The sequence below is a fragment of the Pundamilia nyererei genome, unplaced genomic scaffold, assembly GCF_000239375.1.
Source record: "Pundamilia nyererei isolate P.nyererei 1_Seehausen unplaced genomic scaffold, PunNye1.0 scaffold00004, whole genome shotgun sequence".
Lineage (NCBI taxonomy): Eukaryota > Metazoa > Chordata > Actinopteri > Cichliformes > Cichlidae > Pundamilia > Pundamilia nyererei.
This window is the reverse complement of record NW_005187405.1, coordinates 6,229,917-6,254,955: the sequence shown is the minus strand read 5'-3', so window position 1 is coordinate 6,254,955 and position 25,039 is coordinate 6,229,917. Positions and strand designations below refer to the sequence as shown.

Sequence of the window (25,039 nt, the reverse complement as noted above, 5' to 3'; positions counted from 1 at the left end):
TTTCCTGCTGCTTGTATTAATAGTGCAATATTTTGAGCAATTGTCATGTGATATTTGTGTGTGTGTGTGTGTGTGTGTGTGTGTGTGTGTGTGTGCGTGTGTGTGTGTGTGTGTGTGTGTGTGTGTGTGTACCAACCTCCTCTCCTTTTTCAATTCTGCGAATGCAGCTGATGATGATTTTGTAACCCCTCTCAAATGTTACCACCTCAGCAACACAGTTAGGGGCACAAGAATGGTTGATATATCTGAAAAAGAAGCACGAGTCACGCGTGAAACAGCGTTCAGAGCATTACTGTAACATAGCCGACCACATTTAAATGATTGCAGATTCTATTTGCAACTAAAGGCTCATTTGCTGCCTCTGTGAGCTGATTCAGACACGCAGCGGCAGACGGTGATAAGATGAAAATGCCAACATTTAAAAAAACAAAACAATTATGACATTCAAAAGAAACTAGCTTTGTTTCCAACTTGTGAGTCTGTGTTTGGTCAGCATGGCAAAATGAGACGCAAAGGCAGTTTAGAGTATGTTTACCGGGGTTTTCATATCTGTGGATAGATTTTGTCAGTGAGAACTCATAACAAAGTAGTACTGACTACTGAGTGTTCATCTTTCACAAACTATGAAGAAGGGCATGAACCTGTTCCAACATGGTCTCTAGTTCTGGTTTCATGTGTGTTTGGGCCCTTTTGACAATGCAACTGAACTGCCATCACTTTGATAACAAAATCCAAAAAAGGCCAACGTCTACAGCAGCAATGAAAAAAAACCCCTGATGCTCATTTGCAATATGTACCAGTTTGCAGACAAGCCTCCCACACACAGAAGCAGAGTCTCGTCTGTGCCACTTTACTGGAAGATTATATCGGTAAGACAGATATGGAGAGGCTACTTTTAAGACGTTGAGGCGTGCACTCCACAAAACCTTTGTTCCATCTTAGCAGCTCATCAGTTAAGTCCTGTAAGAAGTAAGGCTGGCCATCCATAAATCTCACTACTTCTTTTTCCTTCCTCAAAAATCCCACAGATGCTCAAACAGACTTGAGATTTCAGGGACTTGGAAGCTGAGTTAACACCCTTGCCTCCTTTGGCAGTGGATAGTGGTCAGTATGAAAACCCTGTGCAGCGCTGTGCATTCTGATAACTTTCTACCATAACCAGTTTTCAGTAAATTGTGCTGGAGGTGCTCTTCTGTGGGATCACAGAACCACCCTTTACTCCCACACATCAATGTGCTTTAAGCCCTCATCACTTGTGCTAACCACTGGAAACAGGTAACACCCCACCGGACATGCTGTTCTGGAGGTGCCCTGACCCAGTCATCTAGTCATAACAATGTGGCTCTTGTCAAAGTCGCTCAGATCAACAGGCTTGCTCATTTTTCCCTGTTTTAACTTCAAGAGCTCACTCTTCACTTGCAGCCTCTTGTAACCACCCCCTTGACAGATACCAGTGCACTGAGATCATCAGGGTTACTCACTTCACCCGCAAGGGGTTTTAATGTTGTGGCTCATCGGTGTGCTACACTGAATGACATTTGTTGCAGTAAGTGAGCATGAAAGAAATGCTACACTGTCATAAATACATTTATGAAAATGCTCAAACAGTTTGTGGAAGCTCAGAGTACCTTGCGATCCCTCCATTAAGTGTGGCATCAACAACATGTTCGCTGTCGATGCGGAACATGAACACTGCCCGGTTCTACAAGGAAGAGAAGAAATGCTCTTAGCTTTTGGAAAAGATCATTTTAATAAAAAAACACAATGTTGCAGCACATATATTTACCTTAGACCTATAGATTTTCTCCTTCCTGATGGCGACCTCATTTCGGAGGATGGTTCCATTGTACTCAATCACCATTGTCTGTTTTTCAATGTCTCTAGCAGCAAACAGCCCCAGGCCCTGTGAATATGTCAAATAAGCAGGTTTTCATTTAGTCAACAGGAAATGGAAAACAAAAGCATCAGTCTCACTCTGACAGTTTAAAAAGAATTTAAATCTGCTCGACTCACCTGGATGCGGGAGCGGCCCAGATAGACGTTGGCTCGCCACTCACTCTTCATCCAGCGGTACTGGGAGGACCTGGGGTGCACCACCGGAGGCTTATTATGGGGGGCGCCACCTTCTCCTTGGGCAACATTCTGGTTAGACCTGGCACTGCTGCTGGATACAGCCTGTGGCTGAGGCCTTTATTTTTAGGAGGGAGGTGGAGAAGGAGAACATTTTATTAACTCTGACTTATTTACTTGGAGACAGAACGTTCCCAGGAAGCTAATTTAATGTCAACTTCAAACAAAGTTACCTTATCACCAGTGAGGTGTAGGGAGAGCTTGTTCTTGGCTGAGCGCGGGCACAACCAGCTGGATTGAACATGAGAGGCAACTCCACGAGAGGGTTGCGTCCGTAACGGAACGAGTACCTGTCACAAGCTTCCACTCCTGGGAGCTGAAACCAGATGAAAAGCATCATTTAGAGATTTGTTGATGTTTTTAAATTCTTGCAGCTGATGAAATCCTCCAAAGTAGGTACAAACCGATTCTGTGATCTTGGCAACTGCAGGAACTGTGAGCCCAAACAGATCCTCTCCTTTCAGGTAAACAGGAAAGAGCTTCAGAGTGCCTGACTCAGCTCTCTTCTCAGCAACTGGGCCTAGCACCTTATCCCACACTCCTAATGACAGGAGCAGAGACAAGAACAGAAGCTGGTTAAAACTGTTTCATTAGCCACAAAAACACACTAGTATTTTTTTTTCCTGAGGGCAAACCTTTAGCAGAGGTGTCAGTCAGGACCATGTCTTGGTAGCCTTGTTCGATGACTCTGATGGTAAACTCTGGTATCCCGTCTCTCTCTTCAACTGAACAGATGTAGCGACAGCGGCGATTGCCATGGCGCATGCTCCAGTAAATGCGGCAAGCTTCATAGCCAACTGGAAAGATGGCTGTTGAGGAATGGAAGGACGCCATCTGTAGCGGTGTGAGCTGGCCGATCGCATGCAACACCAGACTGCCTACCCGAAAGGTGTAACCTAACTCGGGCTGCTGCACAGCCGTGGCAATTTGACGCACTTCGTCTCTCTGGACATAAACACGCCGGAACACGGCAAAGCATCGCAGCTCGTGCTCCAGAGCATGTCCCGCTGTTCCCCGGGGCCTGTGGGCATGGCAGAGCATGGTCTTATCCTTGAAAAAGGTGCACTGAGCATGCAGGGCACAGGTGAAATGGTAGACATTGGTGCAGCGCAGGCGGTGGCAGCCGCTGGTGGCTCCGGTCTGCTGACAGTAGGCGCATCGTATCGTTTGACCACGCCGCAGCGCAAGCTCCACGTTGATGAGGGCGCCAGCTTGAGTCTCGTACACCTCAGTCGACCAAAGGGCACAGTTGAGATGAACCCACACATCGAGATCTAGATTGAGCAGCCTGGCAGGACCATCAGTCATTCCATCTCCAAACTGATGGCAGAAACAGCAGCGTCTCTGGTCCTTGAGTGACACTGGAGGGCGCAGGGAGGCTCCAAGCTTCTTCAGGAGCTCATCAATCTTATCCTCATCCGGGAGCTGCGAATTCCCTCTTGGCACCACCACCTGGACAGTCCATTTCCTCCATCGGAGTCCTTTCTGTCTCTTTCCCTGATGCCAGCCGTCGTGGGCCCTTGGCCTGGACTTCAGCTTCACTGTCACTTTGAGGGCATCGGATTTTGCGTCAGTCTTGGGTGTCTCACCTGCTGAAGGGAATGGGATGGGAGGTGTAGAGGGGGGTGACTGCTTTGGCTGAAGCTGGGCCAGACAATGGACATCCAGGGAGGACATGTTGTTACTGTACTGGTGCTGAGTTTTAGAAAGGCTCTCTGTTTGCTCAGAGGCTGGGAGGAGGGACACAGACTCCTGGGAAGATGACAAGGGAAAAAAAAGTGCCAAACATAAAAGTCAAATGCTTTTTTAAGACTCAGATTTCTCAGAGATGTGCATGGGTTACAGTGGTACAAACCTTAGATTCTGTGGTTGATCTGGACTGCAGTGGTGGTGATGAACAGTAGAGAAGGAAGCAGTTGTGGCTGCAGAAGACCAAGTCGTCTTCAGATTTAAAACGGCCTTCAGATTCCTAATGAGAAGAAAATCAGTCCAAGTTTGAAGAAGCTGAATTAGGAATGAGGTGTAAGTCAACATCTGACTAATGGAAGCCACTCAAGGCAAAGCGATGTTGAAAAATAAATTATGCAATATTTAAATAACCTAAATACTGCTGTTTAACCTACTAACTGATCTGAAATCTATTTAACTCCATTAGGAAAGATTTACATAATCAGAGCACATGTTCAGTGTTATTCCAGTGCCGTGCATATAAATATATTGATAAGTGTGGCCCTTCAGGGTGAAAGGAGTTTTAATACTTCATTTCTCCAACGTAAAAATCTGGTAAGCCAACCAATCACAGCTCATATAATAATCTCAATATTATATGTATACATGACATTGAAATGATCCAAATTTCTGACAGTGGGACTCATTACACAAATCAAAGTTATAGTCATCTCCAAAATGCATAAAGTTAAAACAAAAACATAATTTCAACATATCAAGCAACATTAGTGCAAATTTGCATTTTGTACAATTTCACAGCTGTAAAAAGGAAAGGAGCTAAAGCTTGAGTTCTCGGATAACTTTACCAAAAATTCACATTTTAACTAGCTCATCGGGGCTTTGGCATGGACACAGTCATCATTATAAAAGGTTATGTGATGCATAAATGAAAGCTTTAACTAACTGCTAAGTTCACAGACTAATGAGTCATGCTTTTGGCTTTTATTGACAGCGGCATGCAGAATAATTTGCAGGAAGGAGCAGATTTACTTAAAGAACAGCAAAGTCTGCACGTATACATCGAACGTTATTTAAAAAAAATAAAAATAAGATCAACCGAAGGAAGCATCTACTGCAGGACTCATTATTCACAATGAATTACTACCTTAAGAGGTTCAAGCTGTAAAGACAGAACAAGAACAAGTTTGAATCTGAAGACTCTTAGACTCTGTTTCACAAGGTGATAAACTGTGGTATCACAGATGCTGACCTGCAGAGTGTCTAATTTAAAAAAATAAATAAATTACTAAATATAGAAAAGCAATCTTTGTTAAAATATTAAAGCCATGTGTCATCTTTGACTTAATGCTTTTTGGAAATCAGCTCATCTTTTACTTGTGATAGAAATTTTGCTCAGGGGCAAAACTGTCACATGGCACTATATTAAAATATGGTGTACTTTAGTCAACGGCGTTAGATATCAGAGCCTTTTTGTTCATGAGAGCTGCTGACGATCAGAAGCAATTTATTATCTGTGGCCTTGATCTCTGAGTAAGGAATGGAGAAGCACTACATCCTCAGTCCATTCAGGCTTCCTGTAAAGGTTATATTTTCAACTTTTAGCCTTTATTTGACAGGTGGTGTGCACAGTTAATATATACATGACTGTGCAGCCAATGCATCTGGTACCTTCATGTGAACAGGGAGGTCTTTGATGGCTTTCTGCACTCCATTTCCCAGAACCACCACCTTACAGTGGCAGCACCACTGGGGTTTACATCCAGAGCTGCCAGGGATCTTGTGATCAGGTCCTCGAGCTCCAGCATTGCCTGATGTAACAGAAAAGTGATGCAAAATTAGATCAATTTTTAACATCTCTGACAGTAACCTACAGATGATTGAATCTTTAATTGGACTAAACAAACTTTAGCAAACAAAATAAAACAGCCTTTATAGAATTGGACTGTAGGCTACCTTCAGCCTCAGATAAATAATGGTACACTCAAAAAACTGTTAAAAAACAAAAGCGCTCCTATGGATGTTTAAAGGGAAGTGATTAGGTATCAAAAGAGTATTGCTGAATTGTGCTTTTTCACAGGGAGTGATTATATTTAGCTTAAATCAAACATGACATTTCAATTACAGGCTGTATTGCTGCACCGGGTGGAATCAGAGATGCTCTTGTTTAATTTAGTTTTATTCCCTACCTGGGCTGTTGGGATGGAAACGGAAATGATGTGCCTGCTGCTGCATCATTCCCTGTGGTCCACTGGTTCTGATCATTTGTCCCGGCCGTCCATGCAGTCCTCCAGTGTCTCCTTGTCCATTGAAAAGCATGGGAGGCCGTGGCTCCATGCCATGTGGGCCCACCCTTTGACCGCTGACCATAGATAGGGGCCCCCTGTCTGGGGTGCTGCTGACCTCATAACTGCTGGGGATCTTCACACACAAGAGGTCTGAAATGGCTGCCACCACACCGGTAATGTTCTGAAAAATAAATAAAACAAATAAATAGAAATTTAGAGCAATGCAAGTTGTCCTCTAAATTCGTCCACCATAGTCACCCAAGTGCTCCAAGTAAAAAGGCACTTAAAGCTGTTAAATGTTGACTTCTGTATTACTCCTCTGATTTAATATTAAGAAGTGAATCTCTTAGGAACTAAAATGCCAATATCAGCTGATTTAAAAGTAGTTTACTTTCTCATGTAAAATGAAATCTGCCAATAAACTAGGATAGCTAAGTTAATATGCAGCTTTAAATATCTTGCACGTGCAAGAATTAACAGAACTTGAATAATCCTAAAATAATGTGTGTAGAAAAATTAAGCTATTATTTTAAGAACTCTGTAATTTCTCAGAATTACACTCTGACTAATAAAAACAAGCATCCTCCTTAAAACAAACCCTTGCAATAATTATCTTTCTCTTACTGTGTGGCCAGATTATGCACATGTCTGATATGATATAGAATGAGAGAACTGGGAAAAGAATTACTGTATTTTTCTGACCATAAGGCGCACTGTCAATGAACGGGTCTGTTTTCATACATAAGGCACACCGGATTATAAGGCGCATTAAGCAAAACAAGCATTAGCATTCACCCTCCAGCTTCACTGTTTATGTTATGCTAACATAGCTGTGTCGCTAGCGATCACGTAGCATATGATTACATACCAGCTATCCCAATTTCAGTAACCCTACAAACCTCACTGCTGTTTAGTTTTCTGTCTTCATTTATGTTGGAAGTGACAGCAGTTTATTTAGAAATAAACTGCTGTCACAAATTGCTGTTGATGAAATTGATGAAAGAATTTAGAGTTTTCAGAATTCATACATAAGGCGCACCAGATTATAAGGCGCACTGTCGATTTTTGAGATAATTAAAGGATTTTAAATGTGTCTTATAGTGCCGAAAATACGGAATGTCAGATTTTTGTCTAACCTCAGTAAATGTAAAGTATTGTTACCTCAGCTGCAGCTGGTCTCAGAGTGATAGCAACAGAAACCATCCCTTGTTTGGAATCATTAGACATGGAGCCAAAGGGGGAGCCAAAGAACATCGAAGAAGGCTCAGTCTTGACATCCTGCAGTTTGATCTGGGTCCCTAATGAATTGAAAAAGCAAACCACTCTCAAAAACTGCTGCACTGTTCAAATGTGATCATACAAAGGCATACACAGCCATCTTCCACATACTTTTATGCAAACTGTAAAGGATTCTTATGCATATACATTCTGCACATGCACACTAAAAACATAATGGAAAGCCAGAAAAGGAGCACCATAGTTAAGTGTGTGCAACATCTCATTTGTGGAAGTTGCAAAGCTGGTGTGTTTGTATAAAGTCATCACATTGCTAAATTTTGGCCTTTATGCTGAGAATGCTGACCCCTGCAGATCTGGAAAGATGATCACATTTACATCAAATGGACCCTCGAGGATACACTAATGTGAAAACCACGAATTTACTTTTTAGTGGAGCTTTGTGTATATACTGCATAAAATAAATAACTAAATAAAACAGATATATGCGTTTACCTTTCCCATCAGGTGCAGGAAGCATGGGGAGGACAGGAGACAGGCAAGGGGATGGCGGCTCTTCCTTTACCAGAGACAAGTCTGGGTAACGGCTGATCTCCATGCCAACCACGCTCTCGGGAGATGAAGATGGAACAAAGCTGTCAGGTGTGTCCCTCTCCTTGCAAGGCTCCTGTCCTCGATTACTACAACAAGGAAAATAAATAAATAAATGAGCAACTCTGTTAAAACACTGCAGCCCAAATAAATCATGAAGTACTATTTTTTATCCGTTACCTGAGCTCTTCCTGGTTGTTGTGAGGTGGTGTGGGAAGAGAAGCTGGAACATCCACAGTTTTGGGTCCCTGAGCGATGGCCCGAGCTAACAGATCTTCCTCACTCCTAAATGGAACATGCAGCGGCTTTGGGACCAGGCCCTTGGAGACTGCAACAGGAAAACAACGTTAATATGTATGAATGCCTCCTTCCATTTTCTGCTCCCATTTTAAGATTATGGAAACACAATCGGTCAGCCCATCTTGGACCTTTATGAGTGCTTACCCATAGCAGCGGCTTTGCTGGCCAGCTCTTCGGTTGTGGCAAAACCGTTGATCATTTTCTGTCGGTTCACAGGTGGTGGAGTGGGAGGAAGAGATGCCGGCGGGGTCGGTGGATTGCTCAAATTACTCTGCTGTAGAAGCCAAGTGCAATGCAATGTCAGGCACACAGTGCCACAGACACACTTAACACACACACACCCTTTGTTTATCTGGTATCCCCTTAGTGAAGCAGTAAGATCTCACCTTGTAGGCCAGCTGGGAATAATAATCAGAAACTCCATCTAGTGAGGCGCTGCCAAAAGTACCAGACAAAAGGTTCTCTCCATTGAGCTGGCCACTGCCGTAGGGAGCAAAATGGGCAAAGTTGACCCCAATCAGAGGCTCCATGAGAGGCAGCAGAGAGAGCTGCTGTGTTAGCAGAGACAAGCAGACCGGTGGAAGGTTAGCAGAGAAGTCAGACCAGATATATTCTTGCACAAACCATCCCGACCACAATCACTGAAATGTCCTCAAGTATTTTAAGTTCAAATGAATCTCACATTCTGCCTTCAGACTACAGCCTTTCAAGCTAACAACACACAGCACCCATCAATTGGAAGAGGAGCAGGTACAACAACAGAACAATATATATGTGTGTATATATATATATATATATAAAGCAACTTACCTGTTTGATTTGGGTCATTACAGAGTCTGGTCCAGTGTGCATCAGTTGCCTTTCATCTCCTTCCTTTTTCCTCTTCTTGTAGCGAGAAACAGGTTTTTCTCCTGCTTTTGGTGCTCTCTTGTTTCTCCCTTTCTTCTTCTGCTCGGGGAGCAGAGGTCCAGGAAAGTCATGGGTGCCATCTGAGTATGCCTGGAGGTGAGACAGAAAAAAACAAAAACAAACAAAACATGAGCAAAAACAAAATTACTTGAGCAGCATAATGACTTCAAGTTAGATGTTTTCAAACACATAACTATGACTCATTCATATTCTGACAGCTATGATTCATTCTAATTTAGCTATGATGACCCTCCCATCTGAATCACTCTGAATCACTCAGCCTGCAAATGACTCACTATGCTGATCACCCCCTCGGCATTCTGTAACTATATGATTAACACAAAAACTGACCCCATTGCTGTCCATGGAGCTTTGCCTCAGTAAGGTTTTGCAGTCAGTGGTTTCCTCCTCCTCTGACCGCAGGCTTTCCTCTGATCTCTGCTGAGACAATCCAGGTGGAGGTGTACTCTTGTTCTTCAGAAGGTGCTTCAATAGTTCATTACCAGCTTCTCCTTTGTTTGGACTCTGCCCAGCAGCGAACGGAGACACGCTCCCTTTGTTACCCTCTTCTTTCACAGAGCTCATTTCTGGGCCAATGGAACCTTCTTTTGGTCCGTGACACTCACTAGCATCGGTCTGCTCCAGCTTTATGTTGCTGAGGATTCTGTCATGTTCCTGAGCTTGTGCCTGGGCCCTCGCTGCTTCTGATGACAGAGCAGATTGTCCAGATTGCCCACCAGAAAGTTGCCGCTCAAGCTCTGAGTGACTGGGGGTGGAAGATCCCAGTAAAGGGGACCTGGACAAATCCTGATCTCCAAAGAGATGGGGATTTCTGGTTGGAGTAGAGGAAGTGTCTGAGACACATGGTGTGAGAGGGGCTGTAAGGTCTGAGTGGGGAGTGGAAGGTGTCTTGACTGAATCTGCATCATCATCTTTCTTCTTTTTGCGGTTCCTCTTCTTTTTCCCCTTCTCATCTGGGATGATGTTGGAATAAAGCTGAATCAGAGACTGACCTGAGCCTGGAAAGTTGGATGGTAAAGGTGTTGACGAGTCACCCCCAAATGGTGGACCCTCACCTGGCATTGGAAGCATTCCTGGTCCACTGAACTGACGAGGCCTGGGCTGACCGTGAGGAAAGTTTGGTCCTTGCAGAGCAACATTATCAGGCCCCATCTCTGGTGGCATCAAGCCATTGCCCACCATGGCTCTCCTCTCACCCTGTATAAATGTTCCAGCCACTGAGCCCATACCAGGCTGCATGCCCTGCTGCTGAGGAAAAATTGGTCCAAGTTGTTGTTGATGTTGCAGAGGAGGCCTTTGTGGCTGCATGAAGTCTTGTGGCAGCTCTGCATTAAAAAATGGCATTTGAGAGAGTGGTGCCATGTTCCCATCCGATCCCATCATCCCTTGCTGCTCCATTTCCATGCGGTGTTTAAGTGCTCTTTGACGTTCGACTTCCTGCATGAGCTGCACCCGCTGTCTCTCCTGCTGCTCCCGGAGCCGTTCTCTCCGCTCGCGCTCCTGGAAGCCTTCACTGAATGGGTTGTTGTCATCAAACTTCACACCACCTGCCTGCATGGGTTTTATGGCACCTGGAGGAGCAGGTGGTGCTTGGGGCTCCAAAGGCATTTGAGAGTGCTGCGGTACATTACCCATTGGCATCTGAAGCGGTTGGGCTGAATTTCCCATAGGTACCTGGGGAGGCATTATATGTGGCATTCCTGGTCCTCCCATGGGCATAGAAGTACCGGGATGCCAGCCAGGTGGTGCGTTGGGCATACGTGGAGGTACATTTGGCTGGCTGGGATGAAGTGGCATCTGCATCATGGGATTTATAGGAGGCTGAACCATTGGTGGGCCACTGGGCACCATGCCAGTGGGGCCTGGCAACGGGTGCATTGCAGGCATCATAGGTGTCATATTGTTTTGCTGCTGTTTTACTCTGTACTCCTCAATCAGTTCAGCATGCTCCTTCTGCTGCTTGCGGATCTGAGACAAAGTAAAAAAAATAAGTTATTTTCTATAAATTCACAAAATAACTTGTAACAATGTTCAAATTTTAACTCAGCAAAGTGCACTTTTAGAGTCAAAGAGGGCTGCAGTGAAGACATAAGACTGTATGTTTTGGTGAAGAAAAAGCAAATGCCTGTGGTTTGTGTCCTATACCCATAGAGAGTTTGAGTAAACGCAACTAATATTTCACTCTAATTATGCCTGCTAAAATATAATATACAGTTAGAGATTATACCTTGCAATAGAAAACATCATATTCTTCAAAAATTAAGTGAAGGTAGTGAACATCAAAAAAGAAAAGAAAAAAAAAGGCAACAACTGTGTTTCTCTTAGATCACACATGTGTGGGTGTTTCTCTTTCAGAACATTGAACACTTCAAGTTTTTCCAACCTTATTCAGTTCGATCTTATTAAAGCTTTACCCTGTGTTTTGCTCTAATATTTGGACAAACAGTTTGGATGCAGGAAATACTTTTAGTATTCAAACTTCGGTCACAGGATAAAAGAAAGGACAGTGCTCATGCCAGTCTCTGTGAGAAGTGGGGGTTTGAGAGAATTCAGTACTAGAGCTTGACAGGCCAAGCATTTACCTGCTCCAGTTGTTTTTGCACTACACCCTGCTGCTCTGTGACATGTTTGAGCTGCTCAGCATCCTCCTCAGGGAACTCTCTCCCTGCCTTCTTAGCTGTTCTCTGCTTGGCAGACAGGGCTTTCTTCGACTTCCTGTGGGCGCCGATCTTCTCTTCCAGAAACTTCTGCTGCATTTGAAGTAGTTGCTGAGTCTCCTGGAGCCACTCTTCATACTGAGCCCTCTGAGCATTGTCTGAAAGAAGGTGGTAAAAAAAGCTCTTTTTTTAGCAATCTTGAAAACATAAAAAACAAACATCTTAATATTTCTAGCCTGAAAAGACTATAAAACCCAAAACAGTGAGGCCGCAGGGATTCTGGAAAACTTACTGACAAATCCAGGTCCGAAATTTGGCGGACTTGGTCTTGTTACTTGTGTCAATTTTCCATCCTGAGATAAAAAAAATATATATTAAAAAGAAGGTTATAACAGATAAGAGCATTGTAAAGTTTAGCCCCACCCCAACCCCCCAAAACCAAGAAAAAAAACCCATTCATGTTACCTGTCCAACAACTTGTGGAGGAAGTGGTGCACTTTCAGGACAAGGTGGTGCTGGACCAGGTGGAAATCTGTGACACACAGAAGTCATTCCAATCAATTATGTATACTCCCCATATAACCATCTTATTTTCTACTCACTATAGAAAATGCATTCTTGTGGAATTCTTACCTGTTCATGACCATGGGAGGCATTCCCATGTTGTTCTGAACCATGACTTTGTTGATGCCTTTAAGAGCAACCATTTTGGCTTTCATGATGGGGTCAGTGATGGCATCAAAATCTGCAGATTAAAATAATGACTGTCAGAAATAAACACTGCAAAAAACGTGAAGAAAAAAAACAACAAAAAAACACAACAAAACAAATAAAATAATGATTAAAACTCCCCCCAAAAAAACCAAAATAGCACTTAACTTAAAGTGACACCTAAGCGGTGCTATAAATTCATTTACCAATGTTGGGGAAGAAGTCGCTGCTTGAGCGCTGTCGTATCATTGCTTGCATCTGCCTCTGCTGCTGTTGCTCCTGCCTCTCCTGGTCCAGGAGGTCCTGCAATAGGAGTGGTTGCTCCTCAAGCAGAAGTGGCCGATGTTGTTGGGAATTCTGGCCCATTGCCTGGTTTAACACTGCCTGCTGGGCCTGGGTGAGACCGCTCTGGTCCACTCCAGATGTTAGTCCAACCTGATGGTCTGGCCCAAAGCCACTCAGGGGAACCTCTCCTGCAGTGACTGTGTCAGGTATTGTTTGACTCATTGTAAGTCCAGAGGTATGTTGAGCATCAGCGACTTGGTTCTGCTGGGCTATGAGGTCACCTCCTTGATTGACAGACTCAACAATTGGGTTTAATGATTGCTCTTCAGGCTGCTGCTTAATGAGTAAACTAGACAGGACTGGGGTGGAGTCAGAAAGCACTCCTTTCTTATCGGAGATTAAGGTATTTCCAGCAGTTTGCTGGTCTACTACATCAGGTGGTTGTTGACAATCTTTGACCTCTGCTTTAATTTCCTGCCCAGGAGCCAGAGCAGCTGAGTCCTTATTTAAAGGGACCTCCAGCTTGACTTCAACTGCAGACTGCTCACCCATAGTCTCTGACTTTGCCAGTACAGATGCTGAACTGGAAGAAGCCTCGGTTACGGTGCTTGCGCTTTTGTTGATATCTGTGGCATCAGTATTGTCATCCATAGGATCACTGAGATCCAGCTCCTCACTAAACATGTCTTTCTTGATATCATCTAGATCAGGGTCTGTGTAAGCAATGATGTCAAATTTCCCAGATGTCAGGAAGTCATCAAGGTGTAGGTCATTGGTCTCTAAATCAAGGTCTTTGCCATCTTCAGGATCCAGATTTAAGTTTTCCAAGTCAGCATCTACTAGATCTTTTACCTCCACGTCCTCTAGATCTTTGACTGCAGATTCTTCTGTATCCAGTTTCTCCTCCACAGTTTCTCTGCTCGTCACCGAGACAGTCTCACTCTGTCCAGCAGGGGGTGCAGACAGGATCATGGAAGCTGACATATTTGGAGTCTCATTTGAGGCAGGCTGGCTCATGGACCTCATCAGAGGAGACTGTTTGAGTGTGCTTCCTGGAATCTGGGTTTGCTGATGAAGATTGTCCATACTGGCAGAGAGGTGTAAATGGCCAATTTGGTTAGCCATAGGGTCCATCATTCTGGGGCCCTGATTTAAGGGGAACCTAGAATCGGGTGCTCCTGGAAAACCTGCAGGCCTTTGGTTCTGGAAGTTGGGATCCAAATTGCTTCCTTGCATGTTGGCAGGAGGGAATGGCATGCGTGGCCTGTTTTCTGCTGCTCTGTGCCGCAGTTCAATAAAAGGCTGCCCCATTATGTTGTGCTGCTGCATTGCCATACCACGAGGAGGGAAGTGCTGGGGCATCCCCATAGGGTTTGCTCCCATGTTTTTTGCCATTTCAGCAGACATAGACCGTCTCATTTGAGGAGGGACATCTTGCATTGGGTGTTGCCCCCTTGGAAAGAAGTCTTGAGACCGATGAGGTCCTAGAGCTCCAGGTGGAAAAGCAAACCTGTGGGGGAGGGATAAGAAAAAAAACTTATAAAGACATAAAGGGAAGACTTAAATTTGGAAACACAAAAAGTAATTAAAAGAATAACAAAACAAACCTTGGTCCCTGATGTCTCAAATCTCCAGGATGTGGGCCGCGGGGCATTTGACCTTCATTAGGAAAGGCTACACGCTGATCCCCTGGAAAATGTCCAGGAAACCTCATCGGCCCTCTAATAGGTCCTTGTCCAGGATAAGGCGGAGGAGGCCGGGTGAATATTTCCCCTGGTTGAGCAGGACCCTCTTGGGGCCATGGCCGTGGCGTTCCTGGGGTTATGTTGCCAGCAGGCTCCTGAGGGCCCCTCTCCTGTCGGGTGGCACTCCTCTGTTGCTGCTGTTTGATGATCAGTTCTCTAATTCGTTGTCGCTGTAAGTTTGAAAGATTTAAATTTTTAAAATCATTTTTAGCTTTTCAAAGAATTGATTTGGGGTTGTTTTTTTTTTTTTGTTTTTTTTTTACATAGCTACTGCACAACATTATTTTATTTGAGATTTCTTTTAGTTTTCTGTATGTCCATATTTTGTCTGGAACAGTTGTGTTGAAGATAAAGTTTATAAATAGGCCTCTATTTTCAAGAGGACACTGTAAAGTATAAACAAACACATGCTATGATATGTAAATGATTTCATTTGTATTTTTTTTTTAAACTGAAAATGTTCAAAGAAATCATTGACCCTGCCCCAATATACTCATGAATTTAAGAGAAGCAACAATGTAGTTATAAAAATAATCTCATAATTCTTTAAAAATACATGGAAACATCTCACAGGAAACTTAATCTGTAACATGATTGGTATACAAGAAGAATCCCATAATACTTAGAAGTATAGATAGGGAGGGGTTTAAGAAGAGACTGAAATGTGCATTACACACTTTTTAAAAAAAGATTACATTTTAGTTTCAAAATGTGATACTTTGTCTTTATAGTATTTTTACTTGATTTGGTTTTTAATTTTGTTTTTCCTTTTACATTTTACACAGCATCATAAAATGTTTTAAACTACAGGATTGTAGAATAAAATTTGAAGTATCTGTCTGATACTCACACAATTTCTGAATATTGTAAATGTAGTGATATGTGTAGTTTTCTTGTTGTTCTTACCAATTTGGTACTGGCTATTAATAATATTATTAGACAGTTAACATTAATATTTAAAACTATAAGATTCAGAATACAACACAAACAGTGTTCACGTACCTGTCTGAGTCTTTCATCGCACTCAGCAAGAGCAACAGTTTGAGCCTCTGCTGCTGAAACAGGAATTTGTGGATTGTTGGACAGTTGGACCGGGTCCTGAAGGCCAGCTCCATTGTTACCCACAACTGACTGATCTTTCATTTCCATTTTTTCTGACTGTGGACGAGGGGTCATGGGTGCTTGTTCAAATGGATCATGGACAGGTGTCTGACTCGGTCTTCTTGAGGGTGACTGAATAAATCCATCGTCTGAAACACTGGGGTGTTTTGGTGTTTGTAAGTCTGGGTGAGGGAAGGGCTCTTGAAGTCTACCTTGGGTTGGGGAGAAAGGATCCTGGCTTCCCATTGGTCCTTGTCTTGGCCCTTGTCTGGTAAGCCCATCAGGACCAGGCCTCGGGGTGCCTGGAGGATGGCTGTAAGGATCATTCAGCATTGGTCTTGGGACTCCAGGCTGGGGAAACATGTCACTACTCCCTGGCCTTGGTGTCCCGGGTGTACTGGTAAATGGCTCCATTGACCCCCTCATGCTGCCTGGTGACTTAGAAAACCTTTCCCCCACTGATGGCCGGGGAGTACCTGGTGGCTGAGCATAAGGGTCCATTGAGTGCGAAGGGGACATCCTCTGTCCAGGGTGAGACTGATGAGAAAACTGGTTCATTCCACTAGGACGAGGTGTAGCTGGAGCCTGCGAGTAGGGATCTGAGGATGGGCTGGGGGTGTTTGGTGGTTGACCATAGTTGTCATGGGGACGTGGGGTGCCAGGTGGTCGAGCATAGGGCTCAAAAAACGGTCGAGGTTGAGCACCTGCTTCATTGATGGATCGGTGGTTAGCTCCAGGCTGAGAGAAAGGGTCAGCAGCTTGCTTGCTAGGACCAGAAGGCTGGGCAAAAGGGTCATATGTGAAGTGGTCAGGTCTTGGAGTGGAAGGTGCATGTGCATAAGGATTTCTTGATATTTGAGTAATTGGTCCTGGCTGAGCAAAGGAGTGCCCCTGTGGGTGATGCTGGCCCATCCTGGGAGGACTGGTAAAGTTGTCATTCGCTGACGGTCTTGGGGTGTGTGGAGGCTGGGCATAGGGGTCAGTTTGCTGATTCTGGGAGAATCTGTCAGTAGGATGTGGGCCTGGTCGGTTGAAGTGATCCTGAGCCTGAGGAGGGGGCATAGGTGTTTTAAATAGAGGGACAGAGCCAGACTCATTGCTTCCAGGTATCGGCGTGAGTAAAGGTCTTGAATAAGGGTCAGACAATATCATCCTGTTCTGGGTCATGCGCTGATAGGCATCATTTCTTATCATTGGCCTTGAGTATGGGTCTCTGCCAGGAGAACCCATTGGAGGCCTTCCTTGAGCAGCTTGACTGCCTCTGGGGGGACCCATGGGCTTCAGAAAAGGGTCAACTTCACCAGTGGGTCTTGGGGTGTCAGGAGGTTTGGCGTAAGGATCACTGGTCATTGATGTGGGAGAACCAAAAGATTCATGAGCAGGAGAGGGCCTCCCTCTGTCCTGCTGCTCCATCAAGGAGGTGGGTGATTTACCAGATTCCATGGGCATTCTTCGACACGCATTTGGTCCGAGAGTTGGAGGTCTTGGGGTCCCAACCATCTTGGCATATGGATCCCATGGAGATGATGGTCTGGAACCAGAGGAACCTGGTGAGAAAACTTGTGGAGACTGAGGTTGGGAGGAAGGCCCAGAGGGAGGGGGAGGAGGGGGTCGCAAGAACACATCCTCTGAAGGACCTGAAGTGGGTGTCCCTGATAGCGTCCTGGAAAAGCTCTCTTTTGGGTTGACCTGCTGCATAGGGGACATGCTGCCATTACTGGGCTGGGAGGCTGGGCTTTGGTTACCACTGTTGTTGGCATCTCCCTCTGACTGACTAGTTTGCTGTTGTTGCTGTTGCTGTTGTTGTTGTTGTTGAAGCTGTTCATTCTTTACTTGCTCCAGTTTCTGAGTGGCTTCAATTTTGGCTTGCTGTTTGCTTTTCTGCCTCATTTGCTGTTGGAAGGACAGAGTGAAAAGCTGCATTAGATGACAAAAGGGGTGCATAAATTATCAGTCTCATGCCAAAAAAGAGCTGGACCTACTAGCCACCAATGTCATCAGGGTTAATGTGGAGGATAGTGTAGTTCTTTAGGGGGTGTTTTACTAAACCACCACTTCTTAGCTGTCTTAATATAAAGTGGACCTGCCGCTGCATTCGACTGACTGACTTCATTGCATACACTCTTACCTGTCTAAACTTCCACTCTTGTTCATGCTCTGACTCTTTTGGTTTCAAAGGGTCTTTAAACAGGAGATCTGTGTCTAGTGGTATGTTGGGATCAAACACCTCAGGGGGCTGTTGCTGTGGATGGTGCCTCTTCACGGTCTCATTCGACATCTGGACTTTGTTGATGCGCAGGGCTGCTCGGTTATCTCTTGCCTTTTGCTAAACAGCAAATCAATCACAATTGAAAAACAAAACAAAAACAGATTAGAGAGATTTGATAAATACAAGATTATAGAAAAAAATTAAGGTTATCCATGTAGCCCCCAATTCTCTGTAATGTCTACTTACACTATTACAAACATTAGTACGCAATACTGAATTATAATTATTTCATAGCAGTAAAAATAATATTTTTATGATATGCAGGCATTTGTTTTGGATGGGATTGCCATGCTTAATCCTTTGGTTGCATAGCCTTTACATATTGTACATGGAGCAGGATGAAGGTCAACTTCTTATTGTTAAATTAGGTATCTCAATAGTTCATAACCAAGATGATGTATCACAATAGTGGTTTTAAAACAAGATTGCAAATAAAAAATACTGGCAGCCGCCTGTGCTACCCTCTCAGCCTCCTAACAGATGCACCTATGGCATAAATGTGAAAAGCCTACATGATTTTCAGAAAAGTTGACCTTTGACCGTGAGGTTGAGGTCACTGAGATTCAAACTCAATTTTTAGTAGATGCATCTATGTATCAACTTGAAAATCCTGCGTTGCTCCATTCTCGAGTTAGCATATTCAACACTCTCAACAACATCCCATCAGCCTTTTACAGATAAGTGTTAAACCCCCCCCCCCAACAACAACCAAAAATCAAAACTAAACTCGCCAAGCAGAGACTGGGTCTTTAAAAGGGGCCTCTACCAGGTAAAATGGCTTCCAGTAAACTTAATTACAGAGGCAATAGGGAGCTTTAATTCTGAGCAAGACTTCCGCTGTTAATTAGTTCATCAGAGAATGACTGCGTTTCAAACTGGTTTGGCAAAAGGCAACCGGCCAGATACACGAGTGTGCCTTTTGCATACTAGGTAAGTCTGTGCAGCTACTTTGGTGTCCTGCATTGTACAGTCTTTGATTTAATTGAAACTAAATGGGATAATTGAATCATTGATCTTACCACATATGGGGCCCTGTCTTGTGAACTAGCTTTCCTCCAAAGTTTTGCAATTTGCTTCACTCTTGTAGACCAGTCTAGGAAGAATAATGGAGAAAGTTGTCAAGTCAGCAGCTCTCAAAGTGCATACAAGGTATGGTTTGTACTGTATGATGTAATGCAGTCAGTATAAAAACAATAACCAGAAATGAGCAGAAATAACAGGAATGACAATGTAAACTGGACCATAAAAAACACAAACAGGAGAGAAAATGCCTTCAAGCTTTAGAGCTATATACCAACCTGGGTATTCTTCTTTAAGGTTGGGGAAATTGATATTAGTATATAGCACAGGAGCAACGGTGGCTAGTTCTCCAAGTGTCTCCTCCTTTTCCCACTTGAGTGTACTCCTTTGGGCATTTGACATGGCTTCAGTGTCCCCCTCGGGCAAAGAACCAGGGGGTGTAGGGCCAGGGCCATGGGTAGGGGTGGGCCATGGACCAACTGCCTCTCTAGGCATCTGATTAAACTTTCTTTCCCTGTAACACAAAGAACAGAAGCTCCAAAGTTATACTTTGCTGATTTTGCTGAGTAAAGAAAAAAAAATGCATTAACAGTTGAAAGGGAAGCATGACTTTACCTCGGATTGTCAGTGAAAGGCATACGGTTGAGGGGAGAGAAATTTTCTGGGATGCAGGGCCCTGCTCCATGATTTGTAGGGAAGCGTTGGTTTGGTCCCATCATACCATTAATCATTGGCATTCTTGGAAACATGGGATTCCCTGAACACAAGATTTGCGAGGTGAAGTAGATGGAGATTTTAAAAACATTTTGTAATATTTTTATTTGATCAGGGCAAAATGACTAATGATGTACCTGCATTGGGGTGAGGCATGCTAGTGCCAGGTGTGGCAGGGAGGGGCCCTGGACCCTGGGGGTGAGGCACCTGTGGTGGTGGTTGGCTCGTGCTGGGGCTCAGGACTGCTGTGAAGAGATCCTCCACATCCTTTCCTTCCAGCTCTGAAAAAGTTTGACAGCTCAGTGTAAGCGTACATGTGTATGAAATGTAGTAGCATACAATGTCAGAGAACATCCTATTACTGCTTTTAAAGGAACCAGAACATTCATTACACTAATCTTTATAACATTATATTGGTGAAATTGGTTACAACACTTCATCATGAGTTTAGAGGTCAGTTATGCTGGGTGGGAAATAACTGGACCAAACTTAAGTTTTCACAAGAAGGATAAAAATTACAAACCTGGAATTTTGTAAAGTTTGCTGAGAATTGACTCTGAAAAACAAAGAATCAACAAAAACAGATTATTATTCATTTTGAAGTTCCAAAGCAAAGGGCCTTAAAGTTGCTACTAAAAGCCAGAAGAAGAAGATGGGCTTAATGCACAGAAACTTTCCACAGAACTAACTTTGATCCTCTGTTCTCTACATTCCCAATGTACTAAAATGCCCGATAAATATTGGATAAATAGTTAGCTGACGGTTACAACAACGTTTCAGCTGTTTTACTTCACTTTTGTTGGAAACTGTGCGACCCAAAATCAAGAACAAAATGCTCCCATTGGAGCGCTTCATTTCAAGTTCACACAGGATGTCTTGTTTTCCTAAATCCCTAACAATGCCTGGACTTCGTCATCGCTGCCTGTATCACAGAATTTCTTGCGTGTTGTTAAATTAAATCACAATGAACTAAAACCAAAAGCAACAACCAACAATGGTTCTTAATCCCTGTGGGAAGTTCCTGTGTTAGAACTGTGGCTAAACATGGCGCCTGGTCTCCCACACTGACCATCAGTAACCATTTTGTCCAGCTCTGGGCTGAGAATGCCGTCCAGGGGTTCCTCTGAGAGGGTTCGAGGTGTTCTCCGGCCTGCCTGAGACTGGGGCGCCACTGGGGAACTGTCTGCCAGGGGCCCAATGTCCAGACCAGCTGTGGAAACACACAGTCAATGCAAAAACAAATCATAACACAGACACATGTGCACACATACACAGAGCAACCAACAAAATACTGAGCAAGAACGAGATCAGAAATATAGAACTGAAGTGAGAACATGTTTATTGTCATAACAGCCTGTGGAACACAACCAAGACCAAAGACTATACGATTACAGCTCCTTGGGGTTCCTGTATTGTTTTAAAGGAATGTTTTAGGATATGTGAAAGTTCAGACAGGTCAGACTAAATCTGATTAAAGGTACACAAAGTCTGAAGGAAAATGCTGTTCTAACCCCTACATTAGCCTTCCATTTAAGACCTTTCTTTTTAAAAGAAAGCCATGGAGCTTCTTTTGAAACATTTTTTTCAATTTGAATTACATAAGAATTTATCAAAGCACGACTACCAACATAACACACTCCTCTCCAACTAATGTCTGACACTTTAAATTATTTAAATAATTTCTTCTACACAAAACTAAATACCAATACAAGGATGGTTGCAAACATTGGTTGGCAACAGCAGTACAAAAACGAAATTATATAAGCCCTTAGAATATTTCAGATAAATAAAGTATTTCTTCTTCTTCTTCCAAAGAATGAAGGACATGAACTGCAGATGCTTTTTGCCATAAAGCCACAGGAATGAGAACTGAGGATTTCACCGTCTTCAGGAATTAGAAGGACATTTGCCAAGGCCTCTTGTTCTAAACTGCTCATTTCTTGAATACCAGGATGTCCTTGCCAATTTGTTTCTCTGCTATCTTGGAGACATTTTCGATTAGGCAGATAAGAACTTGCGTTAGGGTATAGGAGGTTCACAAACAAAGACCCACACACCATAGGCGCTTGAGTGAATACCGTGCACGGTGTTAGGTAAGCACTAAGAAGTTAATGAGTGTTAAAACAATCTGAAATGGTTGAGAAAAGGTTGGTGTGAAGCAGCTTGTATACATGCACACTTAAATAGAGACACGGAGACACTGTAAAAGGGGGAGAATGCACTAAAGCAAGGGATTAGTAGGCCAGAGCACCCTTACCAAAAGGAGGAGGTGAGCTGTCAACCTGGAAGGGGCAAAAATCAAGACCTACAAGAACCCAAAACCAGATCAAATGAGTGGGTGGGGAAAAAAAATAGTGAAGACAGCATAAGCACAACACACTTTAGATGATGCAAACAAAAAAGAAAACAAAAAAGGTGAACAAACAAAAAAATATTGTGATATTAAAAAATTATTAACGTAGTGAAAGCAAAAGATTGTTTCTATTTGGGGAAATTTCTAATTGAGGAGTGAAACTATTTTATATACCCACGGCTAGGTGACTATTAATAAAATCTTGCCACTGTGACTGCCTGTGAGATACATAACGCACCAGAGTCATTGCTTGGCTTTCCGAGCATTCCCAAGATGTCTGCATCAGTGTTCAGAACATCAGATAGATCAACTAATGGTTCCTCAGACGTCTCTGTAGATGCGGGGGAAAAAAGGAACAAAAGAACAAAAAAAGGAAGAAAACCAAACTGTCACAAATCATAATTGATGATGATGAACGGACATGAATGAGAGTTGGAACCATCTGTTTGGATGCCTCATGTAGAATTTGCTGTTAAAAATAAACATTAAAAAATGTCACAAATAAAATAAAATAAAACTCCAAATGTACCATATCAGATGTATCTTTCCAAAGAATGTATACTAAAGAATAAGTTTAATTATATGAACTGTAAGGTTTTCTGTTTCATGGATTTCGTCAGTGAAGGCCTTGACTGATGTGAGTCATTCGACTTCTAGCTTTTTGTCTCGTAATATAGTCTCTTCTAATAATTTTCTATTTCTTCCTTAAAAAGTTGAAGTAAAAGTGTAATAAATAAATAAATCACCATTTTTTAAAGTCACAGTTGTCAAGGTTCCAGTGTTTTATTTTACTGAACTGTTAAAACTGCTGAGTTTCTTTCTTTTAAATGAGGCACACCAGATTCTGAATGGCAAAAAAAATCTGCAACCCTCTCGGGAATCCAGTATTCATTACTGTCACTTCCCAAGTCATCACGATGCCTTTAAACACAATGACAGCCTATTAAGCAAACTAACCCTAGTTTATGACAAATTTGTCAAATCAAACAGTAATTTTGTAATAAAAATCAAATATTTCTCTCTAAGAGCCAGGTAATTACTAATTGTGAAGAACTTCATAGACGCGTGTTTTGTTCGATTCGTGCCAACATAAGAAGCTACCAAATGTCCAGATATGTGGACAGAGTGTATCAAGTTTGGGTATTTAAACAGGCTGGAACAAGACTGAAAATTGAATCAGCAATCATACCACATCCCTGTTCACCTGTCAGTGAAATGGTGGGATTGTTTGATTTCAAACACAATCTAAGTCTACTTCTGCTACAGTCATCAGTCTTGGACACATCTATTTGACTGGAGTGCAGGGAGCGGCTAACAATGTAAAGCTATGGTGCAAGTTACAAACTATCTGCACTGCGCTTTAAATAATAAATTAAACTACTGTTAGAATACTGGCAAGCTTCTAATCTTTAATTTTATGGCAGTTTTTTGCTAAAAACCTTTTCTATCTGGACTCAGTCCTGACAACACATTGCTATTATTCAGGATATTACACTTCTGTTTCTGGCTGTGCCATCCTTGAGGTGAGTATAAAGGGCATTTACAATTTTTTGAAAAATTTAGAGAAAGATCAAGAGAGCAAGACACACACAGTGAGTGTAGCAAGACAGAGCGAGCTTGCAAAGAGAACAGAAACTGAAAGTTCGCTGTATTTACTTCGCTTTTGGAATTTAAGTATTCTTTAATTAGTTTAGCTTTAGTTGGAGCAGCAGTCGAGGGTCTGAATGCTAATTATCAGAGATTAACCTCCAACATTTTGGTCATGTATGAATGGGGAATATGCAATTTGAACATGTGTTCAGTAAACATGTTTCAAACCCATTCAGTTCTGCATGAAGCGGTTAATACTCTCATTGGGGACAAGTAAGTACAAGGGAGACAAAATTCATTAAAACTTCATGCAACATGGACTATATGCTGTTTTACCCTTTGCCAAACACCTGCATTGTTTCTTTAAAAGCACTGGCCAAGTTCAGAGCATGCTCTGTCTTTGGTCATATCAAATATTCAGTGCAGTACGATGCTTTGAATCAGTGAATATTACATCTCTTGCTGCGGAGAACCAAAGTAATGTATATACATACGTGCTGCTCCTGGTCTGGGGGGAATGGATGTTGTTGATGCGCTAAGCAGAGGGTCTGATGAGGGATCCAGAAAACTGCTAGTGGGATGCTTCCTCTCCACTTGGCTTTGTCCGTCTTCTAGTAATCCTGATTCGACCCCCTGTTGCCTGCTCTGCTTGCTTTTGTCTAGCAGGTCCTTTCCAAAGAAAGCCTCCTGAACATGAAAACACAGGACACCAGCCAGTGTCACCTAATTTTTCTTGACATCATTCTTAGAAAACCATCCGCATCCATTTAAACCCCATGTGAACTTAAGTGAAACAGAAAAGCTTAGAAACTAACAGCGAGGTTACTCTTGGCCTCACCTTATCGGGCCAACCTCCCCCAACCACTTATACCCATAAGTCATCTGCTGTCCTGCTGCACTGAGAAACTAAAAGCCCAACCTGGTGCTGTCTTAATAACTAATGAAATAAGCTTCACTGTGTTAGCCCTTTAGGTTAGACTCAATATCCCCCGTCACCCCTGTACCATGGTGGGATAAAGAGTAGCACTGACAGCTGCCGGTGGCTTAATGCATCACATATCCATGTTTTAGCCAACACAAGGTGACAGACGGATACTAACTGGGGACACAGAGCCTTGGAGTTACATCCATGTTAAGCTATTGTGTGTCAATTCACAACTAAAATAGGGGCCAATTAAAGGGTATGATCAAAAACACCTATCCTCTAATATGAGTATCTTTGGGCTTTTCCCCTTTAAATAAAAATAATAATAAAGGCTCACAGAAGGAGCACTAAGCACAATAGTTCTGCAACTGGTTTCAAGGCATTGTACTTGGATGCACTTGAAATCCCAACCTTCCCAAGGGTGAGATAAAACACATTTAACAGCCATTTCATGATGTGATCAGACAATCTGCACAGGAGAGGAACGTTTGCACAATATATATATATA

At 43.0% G+C, this 25,039-nt stretch overlaps 1 protein-coding gene across 1 annotated transcript in view; it reads right to left on the bottom strand.

The window, feature by feature from the left end:
* LOC102196854 (histone-lysine N-methyltransferase 2C) overlaps positions 1 to 25,039 on the bottom strand; it is an 85,097-nt gene that overhangs the window by 1,833 nt on the left and 58,225 nt on the right. Inside the window, exons 26-59 of the mRNA XM_013911579.1 lie at positions 24,101 to 24,293; positions 22,255 to 22,347; positions 21,921 to 21,968; positions 20,733 to 20,873; positions 20,187 to 20,219; positions 19,801 to 19,944; positions 19,565 to 19,706; positions 19,228 to 19,463; positions 18,949 to 19,022; positions 17,789 to 17,986; positions 15,562 to 17,553; positions 14,422 to 14,729; positions 12,736 to 14,324; positions 12,452 to 12,563; positions 12,284 to 12,350; positions 12,111 to 12,171; positions 11,744 to 11,976; positions 9,492 to 11,129; positions 9,042 to 9,230; positions 8,618 to 8,782; positions 8,376 to 8,505; positions 8,112 to 8,259; positions 7,836 to 8,020; positions 7,266 to 7,402; positions 6,006 to 6,285; positions 5,488 to 5,627; positions 3,986 to 4,099; positions 2,766 to 3,882; positions 2,535 to 2,671; positions 2,304 to 2,446; positions 2,014 to 2,188; positions 1,787 to 1,903; positions 1,629 to 1,702; positions 137 to 245 (exon numbers count right to left, since the gene is read on the bottom strand). Coding sequence (XP_013767033.1) covers positions 137 to 245; positions 1,629 to 1,702; positions 1,787 to 1,903; positions 2,014 to 2,188; positions 2,304 to 2,446; positions 2,535 to 2,671; positions 2,766 to 3,882; positions 3,986 to 4,099; positions 5,488 to 5,627; positions 6,006 to 6,285; positions 7,266 to 7,402; positions 7,836 to 8,020; positions 8,112 to 8,259; positions 8,376 to 8,505; positions 8,618 to 8,782; positions 9,042 to 9,230; positions 9,492 to 11,129; positions 11,744 to 11,976; positions 12,111 to 12,171; positions 12,284 to 12,350; positions 12,452 to 12,563; positions 12,736 to 14,324; positions 14,422 to 14,729; positions 15,562 to 17,553; positions 17,789 to 17,986; positions 18,949 to 19,022; positions 19,228 to 19,463; positions 19,565 to 19,706; positions 19,801 to 19,944; positions 20,187 to 20,219; positions 20,733 to 20,873; positions 21,921 to 21,968; positions 22,255 to 22,347; positions 24,101 to 24,293 — 10,662 coding nt within the window. The remainder of the gene's footprint in view (positions 1 to 136; positions 246 to 1,628; positions 1,703 to 1,786; positions 1,904 to 2,013; positions 2,189 to 2,303; positions 2,447 to 2,534; positions 2,672 to 2,765; positions 3,883 to 3,985; positions 4,100 to 5,487; positions 5,628 to 6,005; positions 6,286 to 7,265; positions 7,403 to 7,835; positions 8,021 to 8,111; positions 8,260 to 8,375; positions 8,506 to 8,617; positions 8,783 to 9,041; positions 9,231 to 9,491; positions 11,130 to 11,743; positions 11,977 to 12,110; positions 12,172 to 12,283; positions 12,351 to 12,451; positions 12,564 to 12,735; positions 14,325 to 14,421; positions 14,730 to 15,561; positions 17,554 to 17,788; positions 17,987 to 18,948; positions 19,023 to 19,227; positions 19,464 to 19,564; positions 19,707 to 19,800; positions 19,945 to 20,186; positions 20,220 to 20,732; positions 20,874 to 21,920; positions 21,969 to 22,254; positions 22,348 to 24,100; positions 24,294 to 25,039) is intronic.